Source organism: Tamandua tetradactyla, chromosome 11 (assembly GCF_023851605.1).
Source record: "Tamandua tetradactyla isolate mTamTet1 chromosome 11, mTamTet1.pri, whole genome shotgun sequence".
Taxonomy (NCBI): Eukaryota; Metazoa; Chordata; class Mammalia; order Pilosa; family Myrmecophagidae; genus Tamandua; species Tamandua tetradactyla.
In genome coordinates, this window is record NC_135337.1 from 34,764,475 (window position 1) to 34,792,220 (window position 27,746).

At 38.6% G+C, this 27,746-nt stretch overlaps 1 protein-coding gene across 12 annotated transcripts in view; it reads right to left on the bottom strand.

Moving 5' to 3' along the window:
- The window catches only part of LRRC8D (leucine rich repeat containing 8 VRAC subunit D), a 128,231-nt gene that overhangs the window by 84,953 nt on the left and 15,532 nt on the right, over window positions 1-27,746 (bottom strand). For 3 of the 12 annotated variants that reach the window (XM_077120329.1, XM_077120324.1, XM_077120328.1), the window contains exon 2: window positions 22,972-23,119. The exons of 1 other annotated variant lie outside the window; for it this stretch is intronic. Coding sequence is in view for 1 of the 11 variants with exons in the window: in XM_077120322.1 (XP_076976437.1) it covers window positions 12,866-12,959 (94 nt within the window). In the remaining 10 variants the exon portion in view is untranslated. 8 more of the 12 variants (XM_077120325.1, XM_077120327.1, XM_077120336.1 and 5 more) reach the window with 8 other exon arrangements.

Genomic DNA, 27,746 nt, shown 5'->3' on the forward strand with positions numbered 1-27,746 from the left:
CGTCATTCAGCCCTGAAACACACTGTAAATTTGCTATGATATAGCTGATATTCTATTCTTATAAATCCATTTGGGGTACACAAGGGAAAACATTTGGGCTTTGTTAACCAATTTAACAGACAAGATTATAAAAATTAGGATTCTGAGAACCAGACAATGGTTGGATTTAGTAGTTTAAATCAAGTTAAGTTTTCAACCCTACATGGTAGCAAAGACATAGTTCATATTCTAATTCTTCAGCTTTTAAACTTAGTTTTACAGAAGGGTTCTGTTTTATATGAATGATTGTGACAGTCTCTCTTCACTGTTTCCCTTATCCATTCCACAGCATACCAGAACATAAAAATACTCTTGGACCATTCTGAACATACATATGGAGCTATGCACAAAGAAGAAGGAGCCATTAAAAGGAAGGTACAGGTTTCAAGAGCTACCTAGTTCTGGACTGTCTAGAGCAAGCATTTGTGTGTGGTAGTTCAGTGTGTAGGAGCTAAACTTTAAGAAGAATATTCAAGTTATTTATTTAGGTCATTAAAAGAACAAGAAGCCAGTTTCGATTCCTGGACCATGGACTGCAAACCCTCCCCCTCCTCACATACACACAAATTCAACAAATAGCGCTGCAATAATGGCACAGCCACATGGAAAAAGAATTAAATGTGACCCCCACCATACAGCACACAAAAACAAACAAGAAGAACTTAACAAGAGTATTTATGAGAGCACACATTTAGAAATATTTTTCTCCCAGTACCCTTTCACAGAAGACATAAAGCAGAATTGGTTTTGATCTCTTTCCTATTTTGCAACTTTGTGTTAACATCTTTGAGCGGTTGTTGAATTAGAGGGAAGGGGTCAAACAGTTTGCACAGAGAACAGGTTGAATTAATATCTTGATGTTCCCTGGATCTCTATGATCTCTCCTCTGTACAATTACAGAAGCTTGTACACACTGTTTCTAAGAACATTTCAACAAAATTGCCTTTGGTGAGAACAAGGCAACTGTTCACAGTCTGGACAGGATAAGAAATCTTTTGCACTGGAAGCCTGGCTGTAGTTTAAAAATCAATCTCTACTCATCTTGGGTCACCAAATTCTTAATATTCCATTCAAATTTCAACTCTACACTGATGCTCTCACAAACTTGTTGAAATTAGCACAATATTGTTAAAGGTTAAACTTTAAAAAAATGTCATTCACGTAAGCATCAAACAAATATGAATCACTTATTGCATACCTGGCACTGCGCAGGAGGCACGGTAGTGGAGGTTGTCTAGTTATGACATTTGTTTAGGAGGAAAGAGTCCAAATTGGGGAGGGGAGCAACAAAAACACTCTTCAGATAAATGGAGCTGCATTAAGTAAGCAAAGAGAACCCAGAGGAAGGTTAAATGGCTAAATGCAGATACTGTTTGGTTTGTCTGAAGGACAGCATGGAAACAGACTTCAACATAAGGAATAGAAGTATTTCTGAAAATATGGCTACTTCAAGGAAATTTTCTTGGAGATATGGAACACAGAAACCAAAGTGGGGAAAGCAGAAGACAATTTTAAGAAAACACCAAAGATACTCATCATGGAGACCACTAGTGTGTTTGGTACAGAATAGAATTGGGCAATCTGTGTCTTGCCTCCTCTGAAGAAAACAATATAACAATCTAAATCCTGGTCATGAGAGTGGAAGGGCTGGTAGAAGGGCTGCCATAAAGAGTAAAGAGCATGACAGCTAAAACTTCTACCCTCCACTCTAAAACTGTTTTAGACTTTATGTGTTGGCAATAAGTGGTTGGGACTGGAATGGATATGCAAGTCCTGCGAAAACAGAATACTCATGATAGTCCATTTCTAGGTGAGAAGGCTGTCTGACTATTAGATACCCAGGGCAACTCAATCCAATGAGCACTTACCGAGAAAGCATCGTGTACGCAATACCATGCTAGTTGCTGTTAGTGGATAGTTTATATTTAAACCTCAGTGGGTGTTCCTAAAAGACGAGCATTCAAGTTGGAAATGGTATATATTCTCCGGAAAGTATAGACGTGTGGATCCAAGTCATCTTCCAACTTACTAATATAAATTTTAAATGCTGCAAGATTTTCCAGGTCCTAAAGGAAGACAGTGTTCAAGGAACTGAGCTTTACTGGAGTAAAACAAACGTAACAGCCCCAATGCCAAATGACAGTAAAAGCTATAGATGCCACAAAGCAAAACTGAAGAAACATCAAGTAGCTTTTGTAAACAAACAAGTGAAACAACATGACAAATCAAAGCAAAAATAGAGGAAACACCTCATCTTTTAAATGAACTTTTCTACAGAAGAGTTACTGAGGGTTGAAATAAATCTATGTACCACCTGTTCTAAACCATAGTCTAATCACATAATATGGATTACCAGTATTTTTCAACTGTAAATCACCAAGAAGTTCATAATGAAATCAATACAAATTATCAACTCTTGAGAGGACATTTAAAATGCCTTGTTAGTCTTCCTGTAAGTAGCAGAAAGAAACAAAGTATTGATGAATAAATGGAACTCTATTGCTCTCAGAGACCTAACAGCATTATACCCTATGTATATTAATGTAAATAAACAATCTAAGAACTATAAACTTTGAATTCCATTCAAATATATTTTAAGTCTAAGAAATTATACTTTTAGGAATGATATGAAGATGGTTCTTGACTATTTGAACTTCAAAAGACCACTATGTTCAAGCACTTACAAGCAAAATACTTCTGTTCACCATTTCAACCTCATGTAATCATCTACTCACTTTGTTTTACAAAGCACAAAACAGAAACTTTGTTACATTATATTACCCATGAGACTGTAACATTTAACCATAGATATACATGAGATAATTATGATTCTGCAAATAGGAGACAGCTGCAAGAAAGATCAAAGATATTTATCATATTAAATGCTTGGGGTCTGTGACTTTGAGGAGTAGCAAATGAACCTTCCTTCACTAGCATTTCATCTGTAAACAACTCACATAATTTTGTAACCTTGAGGCATGAATGAAACAACAAAGGAAGTTCCTTCATCTTCTACCACTTAAATGCTGTATTTGGAAGTAACTCATCTCAGAGATGGATTCTGAAGTGGAATTAAAATTGGATTCCATGTCTAGGTTGAGGTATGGTAGATACTGTCCTTTAGAAAATGTCCAAAATTAAACCTTCCAAGAACAAAATGCTATTTCATAGAGCTATACTGGGCAAGGTAGGAGGTCCAGAACGTCACTGCTTACCACAGGGTCCATTTCTCTTAAACTGAAGCTCGGTCGTAAGGAATCTCAAGCTGATGCAGGGACTGGACAACTGTGGAAGCATCTGCATTATCAGAGCACCTGGGTTTATCAGACTGAATTCCTCTGGGGAGGATGTATGAAATATCTCTTACCTTCTCAGTAACAAAATGTTGTTTCTTGGGTTTCTCTTCTAAGTACGTCTACTTCAAGTTTCTCAAAAACACTTCGCTAAAAATATTTACTAATTTCACTGAACCATTCTCTGGCCTTATACAAATGCTTAAGTTGGGGGTGCAAGGGTAGTGCAGTGGTAGAATTCTCACCTGTCATGGAGGAGACCTGGGTTTGATTCCCGGTTCATGCACGTCCCCCAAACATAAACAAACAAGCAAAACAAACAAAAAACAAGCTATCAAAAATTTAACAAATGGTACTGCAGAAACGGGATACTCACATGGAAAAATTATGAAATGTAACCCTGCCATACAGCATACCCCACCCCTGCCCCCCACAAAATGCTTAAGTCCAGGAGAAACTTTAGTCTTCATCCTTTCTAGAAAGAGTAAAGGCAGACAAATGCAATGAACTTCTTTTATCTTCTAATTAAGCTGAATAAAGCACCCAAGACAAAGAGAACCAGAGAGGTTCTCAGACAATCAGAGTGGAGCCTGCATTTACGCCCACCATCAGCTTGTATTACCCCTCCCGTCTCTCCCAGCCCTACAACTCCACAATGATGGCACTGTATCCACGTCTCCTAAACCAGAATTCTTGAAGACACCCTCAAACCCTTTCTCAACTCCAGATTTGCCAAGTCCTAATGATTCTACTTTATAAATCTTTCACAGCTGTCCTCTCCTCACTGCTGCCTTAATAACAGCCAGCTGAGACTGCCTATTGTAAATTACCCCCATTCCAGGCCATGCTCCATGATCCCACAAGTTAGGTTCTGTAGAAAAGAAAATCTAGTCAGGACTCTTCCCAATTTAAAATCCTCTGCTCGTTCACCACTGGCTGGAGAATCAAGTTGAACCTTCATGAGGTATACAGAAGGCTGCAACTCCTGCCTTTGGTATACCCTGTGAAGTTCCCGCCACTCCCAGCCACACCTGGAGGGAGGAGGCCAAGAAACAAATCACAAAACCTCGGTCAAAACAGTACAGCACCATTATCAATACAAAGCTCTCATTCTATATCTTCCAAATTCTTGCTGCACGGAATCAGAGGGACACTTTCTTATACTAAGGAGAGTGGTTCAGTGCATCGCCTGGAGGCCTAGAACCATCCCAGCCTGTCTCTCTATAGCTGGTATGATACCGAGTAAGTCTCCTAATCATGCGGAAACTAAATTTCCTTTTCTGTAACATGAGAGTAAGAGCAGCACTGACCTCATGGAGTATGTGTGTCATTTAAATGACATGATGATTGAACTACTGAGCACAATGCCTGACAGAGCTCAAAAACTAGCTCTTTATTAATAAATTGATTTGCCTTATTTGGGCAGGAATAAGGTGAGGTGTCTATATATGTAAATCTCATGGTATTCAAAAACACCTTTCTGTATGTATGTGTTTGTATATGTAGTGTGGAAGTAGTGAGAGAGATTAGGCAGATTTTTGTGAAGAAACCTGTGTAATCTGAGAAGACCTGGTAGCCTTTAAGAATTTAATCTAGAAATGCTTTATTATGCAACCCTTTTTAAATAATGTAAAGGCCCCTGCAGGGAGATTAAGCTTCTAATTCTTAGATTCTATGATTCGAAACTCTTGGTTTTTCTGCTACATTTAAGGTTACATCTTCTTCAAAACCAAGAATAAAGACTTTGTGCAAGACACCAAAGGAGATACTGGGGAATACAATGATGGCTTTTATATTTTCCCGCCATATGAAGGCCTCATTCATTGATTTAGATGTGTGGTAGCTTAGCACTCTGAAAGGGAATCTCTTCCATTTGGGTCTACCTTCCACGTTCTCTTCCTTCCTTTCCTTATAGTCAGGGGCTCCTTTTACTAGGTTGCTGGAACCAATAGACTGTTAAACTTATGCTCCATAAATTCTGACCTTACATTAATCAGCCCTTATAGTAAGCACATCCATTTTCTCTCTAACAATCTTTGAAATCATTGTAATTTGAGTCACAAATTCCATCCTTCAAGAATTCTCAAAGGATACAGTTCCTTCTTAGACTGTAATCATAATTTTATTTTAAAGAAATAAAATTTTAATTAAATGTCCACCTGAAAAGATACTTATTATTATTAAGCCATTTGTTAAATGCAAATCAAATTCACAATGAGTCATCACTTCAGACCTACTAGGCCAGCTGTGATAAAAAAGACAGATATAACAAGTGCTGGCCAGGGTGTGGAGAAATTGAAACCCTTACATGACTGCAGAAGAGAATGTAAAATGGTATAGCTGCTTTGGAAAACAGTTTGGCAGGTCCTCAAAATGTTAAGCAGAGCTACCATATGACCTAACAATTCCATTCCTAGGTATATATCGAAGAGAAATGAAAACATATGTTCACACAGAAACTTGTTCACAAATGTTCATAGTAGTATTATATATATAAGAACCAAAAAGTAGAAATAACCCAGATATTCATCACCCCATGAAAGACAAACAAAATGCACCATGGTCATACAGTGGAATGTTATCTGGCAATAAAAAGAAATGAAGTACTGATTTTGCTACAACATGGGTGAGGCTTGACAACTTAATGCTCAAAGAGATACAAAGGACAACATGTTGCATTATTCCATTTATACAAAATGTCCAGAATAGACAATCTATAGAGACAAAGTAGATTAGTGGATTAGATTAGTAGATTAGGATTTAGATTAGAAACCAAGGTCCTAAGGGTTTAGGGTGCAATGGGAAGTGACTGCTAAAATATTAGTGGCCTGCATAATCACTCACACCCAGAGTAAAATTCAATATTACTCTGGCAATATTCAAAATGTCTGGGTTCTTTATGGAAAGTCTTGGTTCAAAAATAGAAAACAGACAAATCATTCGATCCTTGCTTTAAGGCAATGCAAGCACTATTTAAGACGTTTTCTGATGGGACAATGGGCAATAGCTCAATTTAGCAGGCAGTTAGGTTTAAGAGGCTCTCCACTTTAGACCTCGGAAACAGGGACACAAACATCAAAAGACCTGGGAAATCAAGTAAGTGAGTAACCAATGCACCTGGCAGAATTTTAGCCCAGTCTAAGACCTCATCCTTGCAAACTCAACATTTTCTAAGAACAAACAACTTTGGAAATTTTTCCCATGACCCACTCCCTCATGAGCATTCTAAATATTTTTTAAATGCTTAAAAACCGGAACGGTTTAAAAATGCTTAAATCTCACAGGGTCAGAGCAACTGGAATTAGTTTAAGAATGTGTGATACATGAAAGACACCGAGGCATAATAAACAGAGCATCTTCACACCAAAACACAGGAAAACAAAGGAAGAACTAAACCAACACAGACCGCAGAAAATATCACATGAAAGGAAATGCATGCCTGGCCTAACCTGCAACAACAAAAAATCTCAAATGGGGCTTGGTTTCCGTGGACTCTCTAAAATTGAGGGGTAGAAAAAGCATCACAATCCATTTTGTTTTTAGCATCCTGAAAGCAAGAGACAGAACTTTATTTGTATTCCAGAATATCAGGATTATTTAGGAAGAAAACAGAAGCAGCGGGTCTCAGGTCACGTGCCCTTGCCTCTCATTTCCACGCAGCCCTGCACGATCTGGACTCTGGATCTGCTTCTTGCTCCAGGGATCACAGATGGGAAGACTATTTACAAATGTTAACTCAGTCTATGCGGGTGATCATTTTATTTAATCAACACCTGTGCTGTGCTTCTTACGCACCAAGAACTAATCTACATGCTTTATGAATAATAATTGACTTAATCCTCTCACACCTCTATGAGGCAGGCACTATTATGCTGTTGTTTTACAGACAGGGAACTGAGGCGCAGGAAGGCTGTAAAACTTGCCCAAAGCCAGACGGCGCATAAATGATACAGCGGAGATTTGAACTCATGCTTAAGCAACTGACTGGAGCTATAAAAGTTACGTTAAGGGCGGGCCGCGGTGGCTCAGCGGGCAAAGTGCTTGCCTGCTATGCCGGAGGACCTCGGTTCGATTCCCGGCCCCAGCCCATGTAACAAATACGGAGAAACAGAATACAATAAAACAAGAAAATGTTAAAAAAAAAAAAAAAAAAAAAAAAAAAAGTTACGTTAATATTTTCCTTTATTTCCCATATTTTCCTTAACTGAGGATTTATTACTTTTATAATAATAAACAACTAAAAGGCAGTTTTTACTTTGAAATAACAAATCAAAAACTAAGATATAAATGAAAAACAAAGCCTCAATGCCTAGCTAATGAAACTGTAGGGAAAAACATTTTATTTTATCTGCTGGAAGCCAAGGGCCTATAGGGCTGGATGATCCCCTTTGGATTATTTGTAACAAGATCTTTAACTGCATTCCCTGTTCTCTCATTATATAGGCCAGGAAGGGAAGCAGAGAACATAGAAAGGGACAGTGATTAGGAACATGTACTCTGCAGACCTAATCTGGGTTCTGGTTCCTGTTTATGAAATACTACCTGGAACAAGCTGCTTCAGGCTTGCCAGCCTCAGTTTTCTAATCTGGCAAATGGGTACAGTTATACCTAACTCCTAGAGTTACGTAAGGTATTTATGAACCAAATAGTGTCTGCAGAGTCAAAAAAGGTTGTTAATCATTATTGTTTTTTCTATTAATACATAGGAGAACTAAACATCCAGATATGTGCCTATTTAGAAGATTATTCCCGGGCCAGATCAAGCCAAAAATGTCATAAAATAAAAAATAAAGACAAAAATAAGAATTTGAGTAAGAAAACATAGTTTTTCTTTAACACTTTGTAAAATGTCTTAACTTGCCAGGGTTGCTGTAACAAATATCACAGACTGAGGAATGATTTTTAATGGTTTAAGTAAAAGGAATTTATTTTCTCACAGGTTTGATGGCTAAGAGTCCAAAATCAAAGTGTCAACGAGACCATCCTTTTTCTGAAGTCTGTAGCATCCTAGTGGCAGCTTGCTCACCACTCCTAACTCGATCTCTGCCTGTTGCTGCCTGTGTCCCGATTTCCTCTGCTTATAAAGACTCCAGATTTATGGGATTAAAGCTCACACTGATTCAGTTTGGGCTCATCTTAACTAACAGCATCTTCAAAGATCCTATTTACAAATGAGCTGGCATCCACAGGACCAGAGCTTGGGACTTGAACACGCCCTTGTGGGGGAATGATTCAATCGGTAACATAAGCAATTAGGGTTAATGCAGTAAAGAGCATCTATCTTAGAGCCATAAAGAAGGAACACCCAGGTCCACAGGCTAAATTCACAGTGCTGTGCTACAATGTAAGAAAAGAATTACAATGTTAGAGGCTACATCTCCTTCACTGGCCTCCTTTAATATAGAATAATGTTTCAAGAACAAGTCACTTCACTTCTCTGAGTCTCCGTTTCATCATTATTATTATTTCTTAAATCCTTGAATTGGGTGACCATTAAGTTTCCTTCCAGGTCTTTTTGAGTCATGAAGTAAATACTAGCAAGATTCTATCATGTTTCTGAATGACATCACTCTGCCAAGCAATTGGTTCTTTAAATAGCTGGTAAATAAATAAATTCTTATAGTTGTTGTTTTAATCTACATTTCATTTCTATCATTAAACCCTGCTACTCCGTTAAATCTTAATTTGAGTTTGTTGTGCATGTAAACACAAATAAATTCAGAAGACACAATCAACATCTCAAGAACAGTAAGGGTCATTTCTCTAATATTTCACCAGGGGGCTGAGTTCCTCACAATCCAGACAGACCATTTGCCTCATCTTAGTTACAATCTCTTCACCACTACCACAGATACCACTGCTGACATCCCCTTCTCTGCACCCCACCCCCACAGGGGAGAGCAGGTTACAAACTAGCAGTCAAGAACTCTTACAAAAGTTGTACTTGGAAAGCTGTACTTTACAATAGTTTTCAAGTACTCTTCTTCTGCTTATCATTTTTTGAATTACAGTTAAAAGGAATGTATTCCATATAGAGTAAAACCTCGATATTGAAATAATGGGATCTAGTTAACTCTATTAGGTAGAAACTCTTTTATGGGTTAGAGTAATTCAGAGTCATCACTACAAGGGCCTGTTCTCAGTGAGTCGGCAGAGGAGGTCTAGACAAGTGTGACAACCTTCTTCATGCAAGGTGAGCTGGGGACCAACTCCCGTCCTTCCCCTACCAGCGGAAGTACAGGTGGCTGAGGCCCAATGTGCTCATCTCAAGCTAGAAGAAGAGAGAAGGTATACATTTTAGAACCACAGTAGATTTCAGCTTTTCTTGTGACTTGCCTCTCCCTTTCCATTCAAACAGAAAAGAGCTTTGTTGTATCTGATTATAAAAGTAATATATGCTTGATATCTGTAGTGTACATATACATCAAATAACACAGAAAGCTATAAAATAGACATATTTATAATCCTACCACCCAGAGATAACTACTCTTAACGTTGTGGGTTTATATCCTTCCAAATTTTTTCTCTATGCAAACACATACACACAAATAAATGTGCTTTTTGTTTTTTATAAGAAAGTGAGATCAGTTGTAAACTGTAGGGTAATTTAATTATTTTTAAAAGAAATGTAATTGATACACTAAGAGTGGAATACAATGGAATAATATAAAAATTTCAAATTAAAACCAGAAAAGGGGAAAAAAAGAAAGAATAGAGAACAGTTACAAATACGATAGATATTAATCCAACTATATCAATAATCAACTTAAACGTGAAAGGCCTATTCACCAAAATTAAAAACTTTTGTGCAAAGGACATTATCATCAAAGTAAAAAGATAACCTACTCAATGGGAAATCATAGATCCAATAACAGTTTAATATCTAGGCTATATAAAGGAATCCTACAACTCAACAACAAAAAGATAAACAACTATATATAAAATAGGCAAAAGACTTGAATAAACATTTCTCCAAAGAGAATATACAAATAGCCGAAAGGCACATGAAAAGATGCCACCATCATTCAGCTATTAGGGAAATATAAATCAAAACCACAATGAGATAGCATTTCATACCCAACTAGAATGGCTACTATTAAAAAAACAAAAATTACAAATGTTGGAGAGGATGTATAGAAATAAGAGCACTCATTCACTGCTGGTGGGAATATAAAAATGGTCCAGCCACTGTGGAAGACAGTTTGGCAGTTCCTCAGAAAGCTAAGTACAGAACTACCATTACTTGGTAATCCACTGCTAGGTATATACACAGAAGAACTGAAAGCAGGGACTCGAACAGACATTTGTACACTGATGCTCATAGTGAAACTATTCACAATTGTCAAAAGATGGAAGCAACCCAAGTGTCCATCCACCAATGAATGGATAAACAAAATGTGGTACATATATACAATGGAATATTATTCAGCCTTAAAAAGAATGAAGTTCTAATACATGTGACAACTTGGAAGAACCTTGAAGACATCATGTTGCATGTAATAAGGTGGTCACATACAGACAAATTTCTTATGATCTCATTGATATGAAATTCTTAGAATAAGCAAACTCAGAATGTTAGAATCTAGAACATAGGTTACCGGGGTACGCCAGAGGTAGGGAATGAAGAGTTAATGCTTAAACTGAACACAGTTTCTATTTGGGTTGAGTACGAAGTTTTGATAATGGATAATGATTATGGTAGCACATTATAAAAATAATTAGTAGTACTGAATTATGTATGTGAATGTGGTTAACAGGAAATTTTAGTTTGTATACATGTTATTAAAATAAAAATTAAAGAAAAAAACAGGACTGTACAACACAGTGAGTTCTATTGTAAACAATGGACTGTAGTTAATAACACAAATATAAAAATGTTCTTTCATGAATTATAACAAATATACCATATGAATGCAAGGTGTTAGTAATAGGGTGGCATATAGGAACTTTGTATCTTATGTACTCTATACATGATTTTTCTGCAAACATATAACTTCTCTAATAAAAAAAAAAGTAAATGGTTTAAATAACCAATTAACACAGATTGTCACAGTGGATAAAGAAATAAAAGATGCAAATATATGTTGTCTATAAGAAGCCCACTTTAAACATGTTGCATGTTTAATACAAGTTGCTTAACTTCTAATTTTGCAAGTTTAAGTTCAAGTTTAGGTGCTAAGCGATGTAGAAAATCATTTGGGTTTTCTCTGTTCTTCCTAAATTTAATTCCCAAGAAGGACATTTTCCTTTGTTGCCATGTCTAAAATATCTATACCGATCATATTTATTTTGAAAATTGATTCCTGGACATATTAGACAGTCAGCATTTACACTAAGACAATTTCACACATGCCAAAGATGTATTTTTGAACTGTACATACATATCTTGGCACCTCATGCAAAAACAAGTATTAACTTGGTTTTCTGAGGTTAGAAAAATGACCGAAAATTTCCCATTGTGTGATGATGCTAGACTCTTTGATCTTTACTGCTGAGTTCATAGTCAGGCTATTTAGTTTATTTTGAGAAATCAAATCCTTCCTGTTGTTTCTCAGGAAATGAAAGAACACATTTACAGACTATGTTTTAACTTCAAGTTTAAAGGGTATTAATTTTTTAACTACGTTTCACATTGAAGAATATTTAATCATATGGAGAAATTAAAACTTCAGAAAGAAACTAGAATAGTAGGGTAGAGAGAGAATAGTATTCTCAGACTTTAGCTAAAGGGGTAATTAAAAACCAAACCAAACAAAAAGTCTTACAAATACCGTTACACCCTGTTTCTTCCTGCAAAGAATTTTCCAAGCATTAAGTTGTGTAATAACTTAATGGGGGTGAAAAAGAAAATACTGAGGTTTCTCTCTATCTGCACTATTGAGAAAGATTACAAACTCAATTTAATGAGTGACCTATCACCTGTTTAGGTTTGTTAAAATTTTTAAATAACCTCTGGATCCACTTACCTGACCTGGATTCAGCTTTTCACGCTAACCCCTTCTAGAGCTTGAAGCTGTCATCTCCCATTCTTCAAAAGAAGCAAAGATGTAAATGGCTTTGAAGAGTAAATGTTCCAGGAGAAGAACATGCCCAACTCAGAAGAGTAATGAAATGATTCAAACACTTTCTGATTTTTCCACAGAGAAAGAAAATCAAGGTGTGGTGAAGGAAGGGGGAAGCAGAATGGACATAAATAAGATGCTGTAAATACTCCTGCTCTGAATTCTTCTCTATAATGCCACACTTTCCTTTTCTTTCTCTCTCTCTCTCTTTTTTTTTTAACTATTTTAAAATTAAAATTTTATTTAAGAAAGTAAGTGGATGTAAGATCTTGATCTGGGCAACGGTGCAATGCCACACTTAGAACTGAGACGGAGAATGAAGCCTGGTGAAAAGAAAATGCAACCAGAGAGGGAGAGAAACAAAAATAGGTGATAAATGCGAAGGCCATCCTTTATGAAATGACCAAACTACCTGTTACCTATGATTTCTCAGCCATGGCAAGAGGGTCAAATGGCCAATCAACCGTTTACCTCTGCACAACTCCCATCGTGGCTTCACGCTCCTGTTTCCACCTTTTCTCACTTGGTTCCTTTCACCCGTTGCCACACTCAGCCACAACAGCATACACTTGGGCAATTATCTGACAGCTGTCCTGGTCTCTTATTGTCAACTCCCCAAAAGCACGGGTCAGAGTTCTTATCAGCAAAACCCATAACTGGTAAATGTCAGGAGTTCAGCTAATCTTAGTCTCTTACCCACTCATTTTTGTCTAATGGTATACACTTAAATCTCACTGAAGTGCTCAGAGACAAAGGGGACCTGAGAGGACAAGGGTAACATACTCAACTGAAAATGAAGAACTGAGGCTCAGAGAGATTAACTGATTTCCCTAAGGCCAACCCTAGTTAATGGAAAAACTAGAACCAGAACTCAAGTCACCCAATGCTCAATCTGCTGCATCTGTCTTGCTTTTTCTCCCTTCCCCCCAGATCCTTTCGCTTCCTCAAATTACCACCTAAGTGTAACATTTCAAGCAAGGTAGCAAGGTCTATGTTTTCTGTATTTTAAAAAATCATTCACGTTATCCATATTCCTCTTTAAACCAGAAAAAAATACTCTACCAGCAGCACCTAATACCCACTGATAAAACTCCAAATGAGGGCAGTGCGACGGTGGCTCAGTGGCAGAATTCTTACCTGCCATGATGGAGACCTGGGTTCAATTCCCAGTGTCTGCCCATGAAAAAAAAGAACACAAACTCAACTGGGCCTTCAATCATGCCCAACTATGACTCATCCTAAGTCATGGTGAGCACTTTTCTCCCAAGTAATTGCTACAAACTCTTAACTATCTTCTCAAGGCCCCCATACTCTCAGCAGATTTCATCTCCCATTTTACTGAGAAACTCCAAGCCATCAGGAATGAACTTTCCCAACTTCCTTCCTGGTACCTGCACACTCATCTACAGCCATACAGATCCCTCCCTCCTGTCTCAAAGGAATCAATGTCCCTATTCCCCTCCAAGGCAACTTGCCTCGTGCTTTTAAGAGTTATCTGCAAAATAATTTTATTAGAAAAGCAATTAAACTCAAAATCCACCTATGCCCCAGAACCTTAGCCCCACATCATTTCTGGAACCTTACTTTATTAACTATTCTCTCTTCTACATTTAGTCACGTCTCTCCATTATTCTGCACCAAAATATAAGCTCCAATCATTATCATACACAAAAATATTCCTTGAGGGACAATCATGTACACACGCACACACTCACACAGTCTCCTTCTCCACTCCTACTCTTTCCTCACCATGGCAATCTGATTTTGGACCCAAAATTCTTCTGGTCACCACCAAATACCTAATCCAATGTTCTAATCTCAGCTTCACTCTTCGAGACCTCCCTGTGGCCTCTTGACAACTCTAACAGTTTTTCTCTTTTACTACCCAAGCAATTTGGCAAGTTGCTTACCTAAGCTTTAGATACCTTATCTGTAAAATAGAGTAACAGTAATTATTTCAGGGGTGTTGCTGAAAGGATTATATGACATGATATATGGAAACAAAAAAAAAAGCAACTGGTACTCAATATTGTTATCATTTTCATTAACAGATTTTCCTGATGCTCTTTCTATCCTCCTTTCTTTCATCTACTCAGTTTCTGGCCCTCTAGCCATCCTTGGGGGATCTCAACTACATTTGTGGCTACAATGATCAATTCCAGTGACTTTTCAAAACATGGTCTTCAGCCCTAGCTTCTCTCCGGGGACCGAGACCTCTCAAGAGCAACAAAATACCCCTCAGCCACCCAACTTCACTTCAAACTGAACTCACGATTCTCTCCCCAAACTTGCTCCTGTTATGTTTTCCACCCAGACTAATGACACCTTCAGCCAGAGAATCTTCCCAACCAGAAAAAGACCAAGTCATCATTCATCACCCTCCCCCTTCTTCCTCCCCACGTCCAATGAATAAGCAATTCTTTCTCCAAAATGTTTCTCAAATCCATCCTCTCCTTTTCTTTTCCACTGTCATTACTTCAGCTCAGGCCTCATTATCTCTGACTGGATTACTGTAATAGCCTCTGCATTTCTCCCAGCTTCCTTCTCCCTAACTTCAGACAACAATTTGAGCACTGATTTCACCTCTGGTGACTCCACAGTGTTTTCAGGATAAAGTCCAAACTTTCAGAAACGGCAGGCATGGTCTCTCACACACTGGACCAAGCAAGACTCACGTCCAGCCCCTCCCATCTGCTCCAGGCGCTCGTACTGAGTTCCTCACACAACAAGCTCTGGCAGGGCTCTCAAACTGGGTCTGGCCAGCTTTTTTACAGTTCAGCCTGGCAAATAATCTTATCCCTTCAAGATTCAGCAACAAATTCACCTTCCTTGTCAGTTTTTTCCTCATAAGCAAGAGCAAATCACTGTCTCCTTTGTGTCACACTCTCTAATACTATTTATCACAATGTATTGCTGTAAAGGGCTTTAAATTTGAAGCTCCTGTTAATGGTTTATGTGTCTATCTTCGAGGTCAGGCACAATGTCATAGTTACAGTAACACTCTGAACTTAGCACAATGACCGGTACAGAGCAGGTAGGAGGAAGAGAGAGAAGGGAACTAGCATTTAATAGTCTGGCACTCAGTAAATGTCTGCTGAACAGACGAAGCAGTGTGGATGTCAATTATATCAGAATAACTGAATAAGAAAGGAGGTTGGTAGGACAGGTGGATCTGACAGCTGGTGAGGTGAGCATAGAGGAATGTAAATGAAAAGTGAAAAACATCCAAACTGATGAAGTCCTCTAACGAGTATGTAAGTTCAAGCGGGTCAGTGGCTGGGGCTGTTATAATCCACAAGCTCAGGGGAATACTGAACAAATCCTGTTAAAAGCACAATTCAACAGCCCAAAGACATTGGTCTTACCTGTCTCAGCAGGATTAAGATGCTAGAACACTCTGCATTATAACTTTGTCAAACTTTTTTCATGCTCAGTAAATGTCAGTCTAAAAAGACTGCAGCCCTCTCCTATATCCACAAAGCACCTTAAGAATTATAGACAAAATAAAAATAAAATAAAATATACCCTATCACTCAGATATTCCTAGAACTGATGGGCAATATCTCTGACCTGGATCAGCAAATGTCATGCCATTATCTATTTTGAGACCGTAATTTGCCCCCTACAATGATTTCCAAAATTAGCTGCTAATATGACATGGTTTCATCACATTTTATAAGCTCAAGAAAAAATTATACTGTATACTACATAGGCATGTAAATACCTGCTTATCAAATAAAGTGACCTAACATTCAAGTATGACATAAACTGAAGAATGGAGGAGGAGTGAGACCAAGTGAACTGAGAACAGGGTGCGGCAAAATAAATGTGGAGAAAACCAAGGTGAAACTAAACTGGCAATGCTTTCCAAATAATAAAGAGACATCTACAATGAACAAGCTTGCAAAAGCATTCACCCATGTATGCTGACATCACACCTTATAAAACATTCATTCAAAAGCCACACCGGGAATACATATCACAGCTCTAGAACTGCAGGCAAAGCACTGAAGAAACGAAGTCCCTGAAATAAGACAAAACACACTGTCCTACACAGAAGACCAAGTGTAAAGGGAAGCTATAGTTGCTTAAAAAAATAAAACTGATATGGTAATGTAATGTGAGGAATGTTAAAATTAAACTATTTTACTGCCTAAGGAATTAGACAATGTTCCCACATGAGGAAACACATTACCAGAAAACACATTTACATGTATAGAGCAAATATACAAGCAAGTAAGTACAAGAAATCTGTCTAAAACTAATTTTAAACATTTTGAACTTTTAGATTTATATTACTATAGCAATCACACTAATAAGGTCAAGTTATATACACGTATGTGAAACAAGAGAAGACATCTTTCAAAGCCATAGTAATTTAAAAATTACTATCTGTAAGGAGCCCAGGAACAAACAAATAAGCCAACTAAATGAAACAGAGATTTCAGAAAGGGACATGTATTTGTACACTATGTGAGAAAGGGGCCTGTATACGTGCACTATGGAGAAAATGTGAATTATATGGTAAAGAATGTTAGGAAAACTGGCTCACAATATGACCCCACTTTTTAAAAAATTAAAATTGGATTTCTACCTTATGTCTCAAATTCCAAACAAGCTAAAAAACCCAAATGATAGAGTAAATCAACAAAGCTAGCAAAATAAAGTGACGAGAGACTACATCTGTGATTCCAGAATAGAGAAGGCTTTCTTTTCGAAGTACACAAACTGTAATAATCTTTAAAATTGATAGATTCTACTACATTAAAATTAAAGTTTTTTTTTAAATAATTAATGGTACCAAAGACAAAGTTATCAGAGAAATGGCTTACTAGAAGAAGATATCCACAATATCTAAAGCCAACAGTAATTAATTTCCAGAATACACAAAGAAGTGTGAAGACTTCTTCAAGGAACTTCTTGCCAGAAAAACGGCAAGAGACCTAACAAAAAAAAAAGAGCTAAAGACATTGTGGTAGTTTGAAGTGCTATGTACTTCAGAAAAGGTCATGTTCTTTTAATCCATTCCTGTGGGTATAGCCCTATTATGGGTGGGACCTTGTGATTTGGTTATTTCAATTGCAATGTGATCCACCTTACTGGAATTCTTTATAAGAGGATAAAAAACAGTAAAAAACCCCAGAGAAGTTTACAGAGGAGCCTTGGTGGAAGCTAAGAGAAGACTCACAGGAAACAGAGAGGAAGCCACTGAAGCCAGAAGCTGCAAACAATGAAACCAAGGAGAGAAGGACCAGCAGACACGAGATATGTGCTTTCCCACGACAGAGGTATCTCAGATGCTGGCAGCCTGTCTTCAGAGTCCAGGTATCATCCCGTTGATGCCTTGGGTTGGATATTTTCAAAGTCTAAGAACTGCAAATTGTAAATTAATAAATTCCCACTGTAAATGCCAACCCATTTCTGGTATACTACATTCTGGCAGCTTTATCAAACCAAAACAGATATGAACTGATAATTCATGGGAAAGGCAAAAAAAATGAAATAGATGAGGAAGTACACTTAACTTCACTAGTAATCAGAAAAAATGCTAAATAAAACTATAAGGTACAGGGTGGGCCATGGTGGCTCAGCAGGCAGAGTTCTCGCCTGCCATTCTGGAGACCCGGTTTCTATTCCCAGTGCCTGCCCATGCAAAAAAAAAAAAAAAAAAAACTATGAAGTACAAGTAACATCTATTGGATATGCAAAAAATCAGGAAATGCTAATAAAAAAACTTCAGGCAGTTTTCAGGGGACATAAACCTGACAATCTGTACAGCTCTTAGTTAAATTAGTATGCCTGTACCCTATGATCCAGCAATACTGCTTGTGGGCAATACTGCCTCAAGAAACTATCACAAAGTCCAGTAAATCCCGTATACCTAGGGTTCTTAGGGAAAAAGAAACGACTACTACTGCATGAAAGCCAAAACATTTATAACATGCTGATTCTTCCATGTCCTAGTTCCTAACATCTGCATATCCTCAATGGTTTTTACTTAATCATTGCTGAAAAGATAGGTAAGGCTTAAAAAAACTATCGTTTCTCTTCATCATTTAGGTATGGGCAGAAAAAGACACTAATGTTGAACAAGGAAAATAATTTAGTATTGGGGATTTTTACAAACCTGAATTTTAGTGTAAGCCTTAGGATGTTAACATCACCTGAATAAGTTATATAATCTCTGACTGCCTCAGTTTCTTCACCTCTAAAACAGTAAAAATACTCAGAACAATACCAGAAGGATTAGAGACAATCCACGTAAATTGTCTGGCACAAGCAAGGTATTCAGTAAATAGGTAGTGATTATTTACCAGAAAGAACAACATGTACCAACCCTAATAGGTGAAGGCATCCTGCCTAGCCCCTCTTAAGCGGGATACCAAAGCACAGCGACAGGCATTGAAAAAGGAGAGACTGATTCAATATGAATTTATATGCCAGTTTTTCCCATGGAAGAACAGGATAAATAATACCCTCACCCTGTGCATATTTAACACAGATTGTGAAGAGAAGATTGGGAAGATTCTTAGCTACAGGGAAATGGATCTAAGACAGTTGGTGGTGCTGATTATGACAGTGGTGATTCTACAACTGGTTTCAGAGTTCTGATTCCACAAACACGAGGAAGGAATATTCACAGAAGTACTGTAGGAATGACCTTAGAAGAAATTCAGCTATTCATGACCAAGTACCTGGAAAGACCTCAAAGGTGACAATTAAAAATAATTAACTCAAAACAAGATCAGTTCCAAAGTCAGGGCTTTTACACATTCACCTACACAATGTAATACAAAGAGGAAAAATTCTCCCTTAGGAATCTTTATAATCTGATGGCCAACATATTGTACTTTGTACATGACCATTTCAGCATTTCTAGACAAGAACAGTTTTCCTTTGGATTTGATTCCCAACCTGTGAACTCTGAAGTACTGAGAGAGGTCTGTAGACTGAATTCCTAACTCACACATACATGTACCATTTTACAAATGTAGGAAGATACTGAAGTCATTATTTACAATACATATCATTTGGGTGATAATGAATAGTAATTTTGTCACTAAATATTTTGCAATCATCAGAGACAAGAAGTAAAACTCCAAATAAGATCTTTAAAATCTTCTACTGTTAAATAAAAGCTTCCTTATTTTTGTTAAGGGTTGAGAACCACTACTTTAAAGTCTAATTTTTCTGAGTAAATAATTTTCCTTTTACAGCATACATGAAGGAAAAGAGAAGATTTTAAAGAGAAAATCTTAACACACATTTATATCCACTCCTAGTTTCCTCCTGGCCATTAACCTGACCTTGGCATTTAACATCAAAGTTGGTTTTACCCTTTCACTCTTAGCCTTTCTGTTGGAGACACATGGATAGCTCATAAGCCACTGCAGTGCACCAGCACAGACAGAAATGGCAGTGCTTTGTGTATTAAGAAAATATACATGTCTCTTCATTCCTCACTTATAAAAGAAAGAACACTTGCTTTATTTCGCCCCTTCACCTGACACAAAGAGGGGAAGTTACAGACCATTATAAATACAACAATTACTGAAGAGAAAAGGAATGTCTTATCCAGCATTTCACAATGAAAATGTGCTTCAAATTTTAATCTATATTCTTTTAGAAGCAACACAAAGTCTTAGCTAAAAGAGCCTCTACTTCAAGCATTGTAAAGATAAGAAAAACTTATTTCCATGTGGGGAATATTATAAAAATATTTAATATGCAATTTAATAGGTGTGTGTGTGTGTATACATATATATATATATATATATATATACATGTTTGGCTCATGTTTTCCCATAATGGGAATTTTTCAGTGGGTTATCATGAACTCGAGTGTGGAGGTCATGTATGTCAGAGAACAGTCATATACATAATTACTTAATTAATGTATTTATTTTCTGGGACATAAACTGCCCTGGGAGTAAACAAAAAGTGTTGAGTGGTTTTCCTCCATAAAGGTAAAATCTGATAACCTAACTTCTCAAAACGACATCTGTAAATCAAAATATGCCATTAGAATTTTAGGAGCAGAACATCAACTACAATGCTGCAAACACTGCTAATTCCAGTCACTGACAAAGAGGAAGTGTAAATTTCAAACATGCCAAACAACAAAAGCAAAAAAAAAATCAATCGTGGACAGAGCCTGAGTGGTGAAGAAAAGTGTACCTAGAAATTAGGGTAAAACTTACTGATCTTGAGTCACTGTTTATCTACTCTCTTTTGGAATGCCAAGACCACCTTAATGATAGCCATCTCTTCCTCAGACAGCAAGTTTCCAGATAACCAAACAGCCAAGGATATTAAAAAAAAAAAAAACAACCTTGTTTAAGTTCCAGCATCTCCATGTACTAATATGACCACTGATAAATCATATCCCACCAGCCTCAGTACTTTCCCCATAAAATGGAATAAACAAATCCCAATTCACCAGGCTGTTGAAAAGAGCAATGTATTATAAATGAGATACAGGAAATGTGCTCTGTAAAATGGCAATATAGAGGCCAGTTATTATTAGGCAGGTTTACATTCTGCTAAGGTGGGAGTAAATCCCCACCCTTGATAGATCTGGAGGTTCACAAAGGCTGTTGTGTGTGTTGAAGCAAAGTGGCAGATGTTGAAGACAGAATCCAGAGAAATGAATGAACCAGAGGGCAAGAAATATTAACTGAGTTTAAAAACAGGTATAACTGAGGTTGTACACAGGTCTTTCAATAGGATCTCTTAATCACTTGTTTTCACCTTTAACTTTGTGATGTATTTGGCAAGGGAAGAAGTATAAACACAGATATCTCACAACTGAATTCAAATTTAAGAAGTCCACGACTATCTGTCTAGAAAGGATGAAATTAACTGCTTAGCACTCATAGTATATAGTATCTTGGCTACTTACTGCTAATACAATTATGACAATTACTGATATTTTCACAGTGCTCAAGCAGCTGTATTTCAAAAGAGATTAAAATTCTGAAGGACTACTGAAATAATGGGAGCTTATAATTAAAATTACCTCTATACTGCTGACATAGAAAAAAAAGAGGCTAGTACAAATCTACCAGGCTACCTGCCTATAAGATTTTCCTTTCACAGCAAAATTAATTATGCAGTAAATATAGTTTATTATACAATTTTCAGCATTAAAATGTTATAGTCGGCATCTCGCATCATGAATTTAAACTCTACAATTAAGCCTGCTCCTGTGGAAACTTGGCCATCCAATAAAGTGAAGGAGGTAGTAAAGTAACTGGGCACATTCTTTCCCTCCATGCTACAGAAAGAGACCTTCATTTGGCAAAAATCTCATTTTCCTCCCCTCCAGTCATTTGCGAGCATTACATCCTACAAAATGCTGGCTTTAATATTGTTCAAATATTGAATGTGAAGACATACAATCTTTCCATCAAACTCCATCCCCTTCCTTTAATGTCCCTTCACAAGACCGGAGTTCCACCAGAGAGATAAATATAGGCAGGGAAACAAGGCCAGGCTTTCACTGGGGGAGAAGTCCATTAGATTTACTTTGCAGAGAGATGTAGTCAGGGAAATGAAGAAGCAAAAAGATTATAGTATAAAACCACTCTTTCCTCTAGTGTTTTGTTACCCACCTACAAACGTTTAAGGTGGAGCAAGAAGACCTGGATGTGAAATTATGATCGATCTGGTGAGTTTTAGAAATGTCCTTCTCAAATTTTACTTTGATGACAAATGGAATTTAATAGAGATGCCTGGCTCCTATGTTCAAAAGTACCTTCTGTCTCACCAAGGGGATCCTGGAAAAGAAACCACACTGGAATTAACCAGCCAGACACCAGACTAAACACCTTAGAGCTCACTGCCTTCCCTCATTCTTGGTTGCTACCTTCTGGGTAAGCGTCTGCATTACTCATCCCCTGGGTTTGCGATGGCCTGGCTCTCCCCATATAGAGAGCAATGAGACAGCTCCTCAGTTTCTCCAGCCGATGAGGTGGGATATCTGAGTCTGGACACCCAGGACTCCTGCTGCTCTCCTTTCCTCCTCACACCTCTCCACCCACTACTCAACCTCTTCCTCTACCTACATCCTACCTCCTCACATTCTTAGCACCCTAAATACCATCTAATAGTATCAAGCTTCCCAGAACATCTACATACATAACCAGAGGCCAGTAATGAGGAACAAAGAGCTGCTGCTTCAGGCACCAGCAGCAGCAGCAGGAGGAGGAGGAGGAGGGGTGAAGAGAGGTGTCGGCGACTCCTGGAAGCCTGGAAGCCGGAGGCAGAGGTAGCCCGGGGAACAGCCTGGGGCAGCCCAGGGCAGCCAAGCCTGGTAAGCGTCTGCCTGGAGGTGCGCCTGGGGGAGTGCCCAAGCGGATTCCGTGGACACAGAGCGGATCCAAAACCTCTACGGCCGGGTCCAACACACAGAGTTTTGCAGAGACCCTTGGATGAGAAAACAGTAAGAGGGGGGCGGGCGACCGAAATAATACACCGAAGTGAAGCTGAGATCCGGGTCGGCTGCATACTCGGGTGGCGGCTGGTGACAGCCCAGCGCCCGGCCCTGCGGGCTCCCCGACCCCAACCCAGCGCACCTGGACCAGGCGGCCACCCTGCTCCCTCAGGGCGCTCTCTGGGGACTCAGCTTCTGGCGGGCTCCGGAGGCTGGAACCAGCGGTGATGGGGAGACTTCACTCCTCCATGCTGAGACCCGGCAGCACGTTACAGACAGCAGAGCACTTCCTGTTTGAAAACACAGGCGGGGAGAAAGAGCGAGAGAGATCAGAGTGTTAGCAGAGTGGAGGGAGGGGCGCAGACCAGCGGGGAGGGAAGACGAGGGGGCTGTGGGTTGCATAACCGCCGGCCACCACGCCATTGTCGGCACCATGCGCTCTCCCCCGCGGGCGGAGACCCCGCCGCACCCGCTACCCCCAAGGCTGGCACGGCCTGGGTCCGGGTCTCCCCCTGCCGGTGGCCTCGCCACACGCGCGCTCGCAGCCCTTCCGTTTCCAGGCTCGGCCCGGGTTCTCCTCCCCACATGTATCCTAAAATCAATGGAATCCAAGCTTCCTCCCAGCCCCCTGAGTCTGCCTTCTTTTTTCCCCTCCTTTCCTCTCCTTCCTCCATCTCTGAAAAAAATCAACTCGGGGAAGGTTTAAAGACAAGTCTGACCCTTTCCTGGGGAGTGAAGACCGAATTTTTGAAAAATTTTAAAGTTAGCCACATCCTCGGGAATTCACTACAGCCCAGCTGCCCCAAAAGCTTCAGGGTGGGAAACTACATGTCTTGTGTTTCGCTGACTCCAGAGAGAAAGCGGAGCTGCCACAAAATAAGCAAGTGCTTCCATGAACAGCAAAAAAAGAAAGTTACCAAGTATTCTGGGCTCCTAGGGTCTCTCTACCCTTATCAAGCTCATTCTCACAGCCCCCTAACATTCACATAGAATAATTCCAGACCTAATCATAATCGTATGCTTTCTTCCAGAAAACTATACAGCATTTCTCTGTGTATATGACTCATAGAGCAGTTCCAACTTTCTGAGACCATGTTCATTTTCTTGACATCCGACTTTTGTAAACTTCAATGTCGTATTAAGAAATAGTAAACAGATGGTTTAAGAATCTGCCATATGCAGAGTATAGCAGCTCTAGGAGTTCGCATTTGTGTTCAGTGCAGTGTTTCTAGGCTGCCAGGTGTGGACTCGGCATCTGTAACATGGCCTGCCCTTGCAAGCTGAATCCTATCAGGTTACAAGGCACTCAGAGACCTAGTCTCTGACAAACAGCTCCTTTTATCACCCAGCTGTTGGCTAAAATAAGTTATTCACGTTTTGAAACTCACACTGGAGAAGAGAATATAAAGGATGATTATTCGTCATAAAAAAAAGCAAAATTCTTGGTGAAGTAGGAAGAAAGTGATGTATATTCAGTTCCTACTCAGTGCTAGACAGCATCTTATTTTAATCTCCTCTTGGTCTTGACATTTCACAACATATCTGCAGAAAAGGGAGTCCTAATTCCACATCCCCATATGAGGAAATGGAGTCAGAGTGGTCGAGTAATTGGCCCAATGTCTCAGCTAGAAAGGGGCCAAATAGTGTTGAACACACATTTTGCTTAAGGATAAAATCTGGGCCATTTCCTCCTCACTCTGCAAACTTCCAACTCCCAGCAAATCATCTGTGAGCCATTCCTTCATTTCTGAATGATCATGTAAGTCACGTGTCTTCACTGCATTGAATTTCCTAGTTCTTTAAACACCTGACTAATATGCACCTTGATTATTCGAGCGGAGGACACTGCTCTTTCCCATTATCTACCACCAGCTTTGTCAGCCTTTTCAGAAATATTTGGTGGCAAAAGTTCAAAAAGTTCTAGGATAGCTACTCATATGCCAAGGTACAAAGTCTGTCCTGTTCAGAAGCCAATCAGCTGACTACAGTTTGTTCCCTGAATTCGTTTTTCTCTAACTAGCCCTTTTTAAGAAGGTAAATGCAGTGCACAAAAACACACATGACCTCAGCTTCGAGTGAAACTGTTCTCTTATTTTCCATTTCCTTCTGCTTTAGCATTTAGCTCACCTGTCAGTAACATGCTGCTGTTAGCCTCCTGACAGAAGCCAAAAAAAAAAAACAGAGCATATATTAAAAGATGATTAAGAATCTTGGCACTGTTGAGACCTCCCAGATACTTGTGGAGAGAAAGAGAGTGCTTTCATTTGGAGATGAGCCGCTTCCCCACCCACCACCCCACTAAAGCAGCAGGGACACTGGAACCAGGCACATGCAGATGACCCTCAAGGCAGGGGCTGAGAGAAGGGCTACAATGACCAGCAGGACACATTCCTAGCCTTCAGGCACTCACAGTTTAATAGAGGCTATTACTAAAAACTTCCCAAGGGGTCTTAGTATCCTTTCTGGATCCAGCTCTGTCTCAACTGTCACCTCTTTCCTTCTCTGAGTCCGTTGCTTACACTGGTCCTGTCAACTCTTCATCTCTTTTCACAGTGCTTCTTTCTTCCCCAAAGAGCTTCCTTTTCTATCCTACAAAGTACCTGATGGGAGGGGGAGTGAGGAAGGAAGGCAGTTAGCTCAAAATTACTCTCACTTCTCTCTCATTTGAAAAATGCTGTAAATAACTGCCATGTTTTTAAAGACATAATTGCATTTTAAAATACCTTTTAGTGCCCCCACCTTCATTTCTGTTATTCATTATAACTGCAATAACCCAGAAGGAAAACTACTCTTAAGAAAAAGAAATTCTTTAAAAAAAGGCGAAGGAAACATGTTTAATTTAACCTACAGGGTCTTAGCCATCTTCAAGGAGCCAGGGTAAGTATCATTTCTGGCAAAATATAGCAAGTGGCTGCAAATAATCTTAAAAAAAAAAAAAAACACCTGCAAGGTTGTTAGGCTTCTTTTAGAGCTGAGGGCCAGCACGGTTACAGCCCTGAGCTAGTTTCTCCCTCAGCTCAGTGCTTCAGTTTCCTCAGCTTTCAAATCCACCTTGCAGAGAATCATTAGGACTCACGTAAGTCCCTCGCATACCCTATCTCACTCAATTCTCAGAACTGCTTTCCAAGGGAGGAGTTATTATCAGTGTGTTATATCTGAAGAACAGGGGCACACAAATACTAAGTGATTTGCTCAAAGCAGTAGGTGATGTAAGTAAAACTCACCGTGGATCTGGACTTACTATTCCATGCTACACAACTTTCACTCAGAAAAATCTCACTTTTAAAATACAACGTGTAATGTTCTCTCTCAGCTGCATCATGCTACTTCATCACCTTGCCAAATTTTTGTGAAGAGTAATCAATCAGTATGCATTTTGAGATAGGCCAAATGATTTTAAGCCCAAGTAATATAACTAGATATAAATTAGGGTAAATACGCTCTTGGGCTGCAGCTAGATATTATTTTATAAAACAAGTAATTAAGCCAGAACCACTGATCAATGAAACTGTGATAGACAAAAGCTTCCTGCTTTTCACCCCCCCCCCCCCCAAGTTTTCCCTCTCAATCTTTAGTTACTATGCAAATATATATGTAAAATGGTCTGGTCAAGACTGATTGTTGTACTGTGATTAAGTGAGAGCATAATATGAAAGAGAGAATAATAAGATACCACAAAAGTTTGACTAGTTGCAAATACCTATTCACAAGTTAAAAAGTATTCAAAATGCTCCCTGCACAGACTGCTAACAATGAACAGCTTTGAGTTATTTACTGACTAGTGACCATGATATGTATTATGTAGACTAAACACTGTTCTAGTAGACATTTTTCTTTGGAATGAATGTTTTGTCTGTTCATTTTGTGTGGTGGGTAGCTGTATTTCCTTTACTAAAAACATTTTAAATTCTCTTTGGGCATTCTTATTTTTAAAATTTTATATATACATACATATATATATATATATATATATATATATATATATATATAACTTCCCAACAATTCAAAAGGACTTGTTCTAATAAGCCAAACTCAACAATCCTTACTCAAAAAGAAAATATTTCAAAAAAAGATTAAAAATGTGTGTGTTTGTATGTGTGTGTATACACAGTGGTAAGATCACACATCTGCTAGTAGAAAAATACATGAGCAGATAGGGAATAAGTCATACATGTCATCAACTGTCTTTTGAAGACATCAAGTCTCAATCTATCCACTGTAATGGAGTCTAAAAGGTGAAAATTCATAAATAAAGTTGCAAAATTGGAGATTTGATTTTTATCTTTCCTTTACCTCTAGAGGACTGCCAAGGTAAGTGGCACAAAAAAAAAGAAAAGCACCTGGGAACTCTATAAACCGTTATCAACTTTTGAAAAATTATTCATCATTATTTTTGAAATAACCTTAACTCAAAAAATTCTATCACTTTACATATATAAATTCATTTATTCCTGATAACAACCCCAAGAGGCAGCTATTATTACTCTCTCCGTATTATAGATTAGTAAAAAGTCACAGAGTAATTTTGCCCAAACAGTCACAGAGTAATTTGCCCAAAGTCACAATGCTAGCCTGAGTGGCCACAGTTTATTTTTAAACCATATACTTTACTACCAATAGGGCACAACTGGGTTAGGTTTGTTTTTTCCAGTGTGAAAGTTCATGCAGTACAGCCCCAAGGATACAGCAGAAGCAGAATGCAGTGAAAAGCTCAGAGGTTTTCCTTTTTGCATCAAGAGTGAAAAGTCACTGAGTGTAGGAGCATTAGGCTGAAAGATTCTGTGGCTCAGAGATGCCTAGCCTGGTGCATGTTGCTGAATAAATGAATATTGAACAGAAAGGAAAGACATTAGCAAAATGGAAAAGCCAGGCACAAAACCACATCAAGCCAGGAAGAAAGGGCTGCTTCCTCACCAT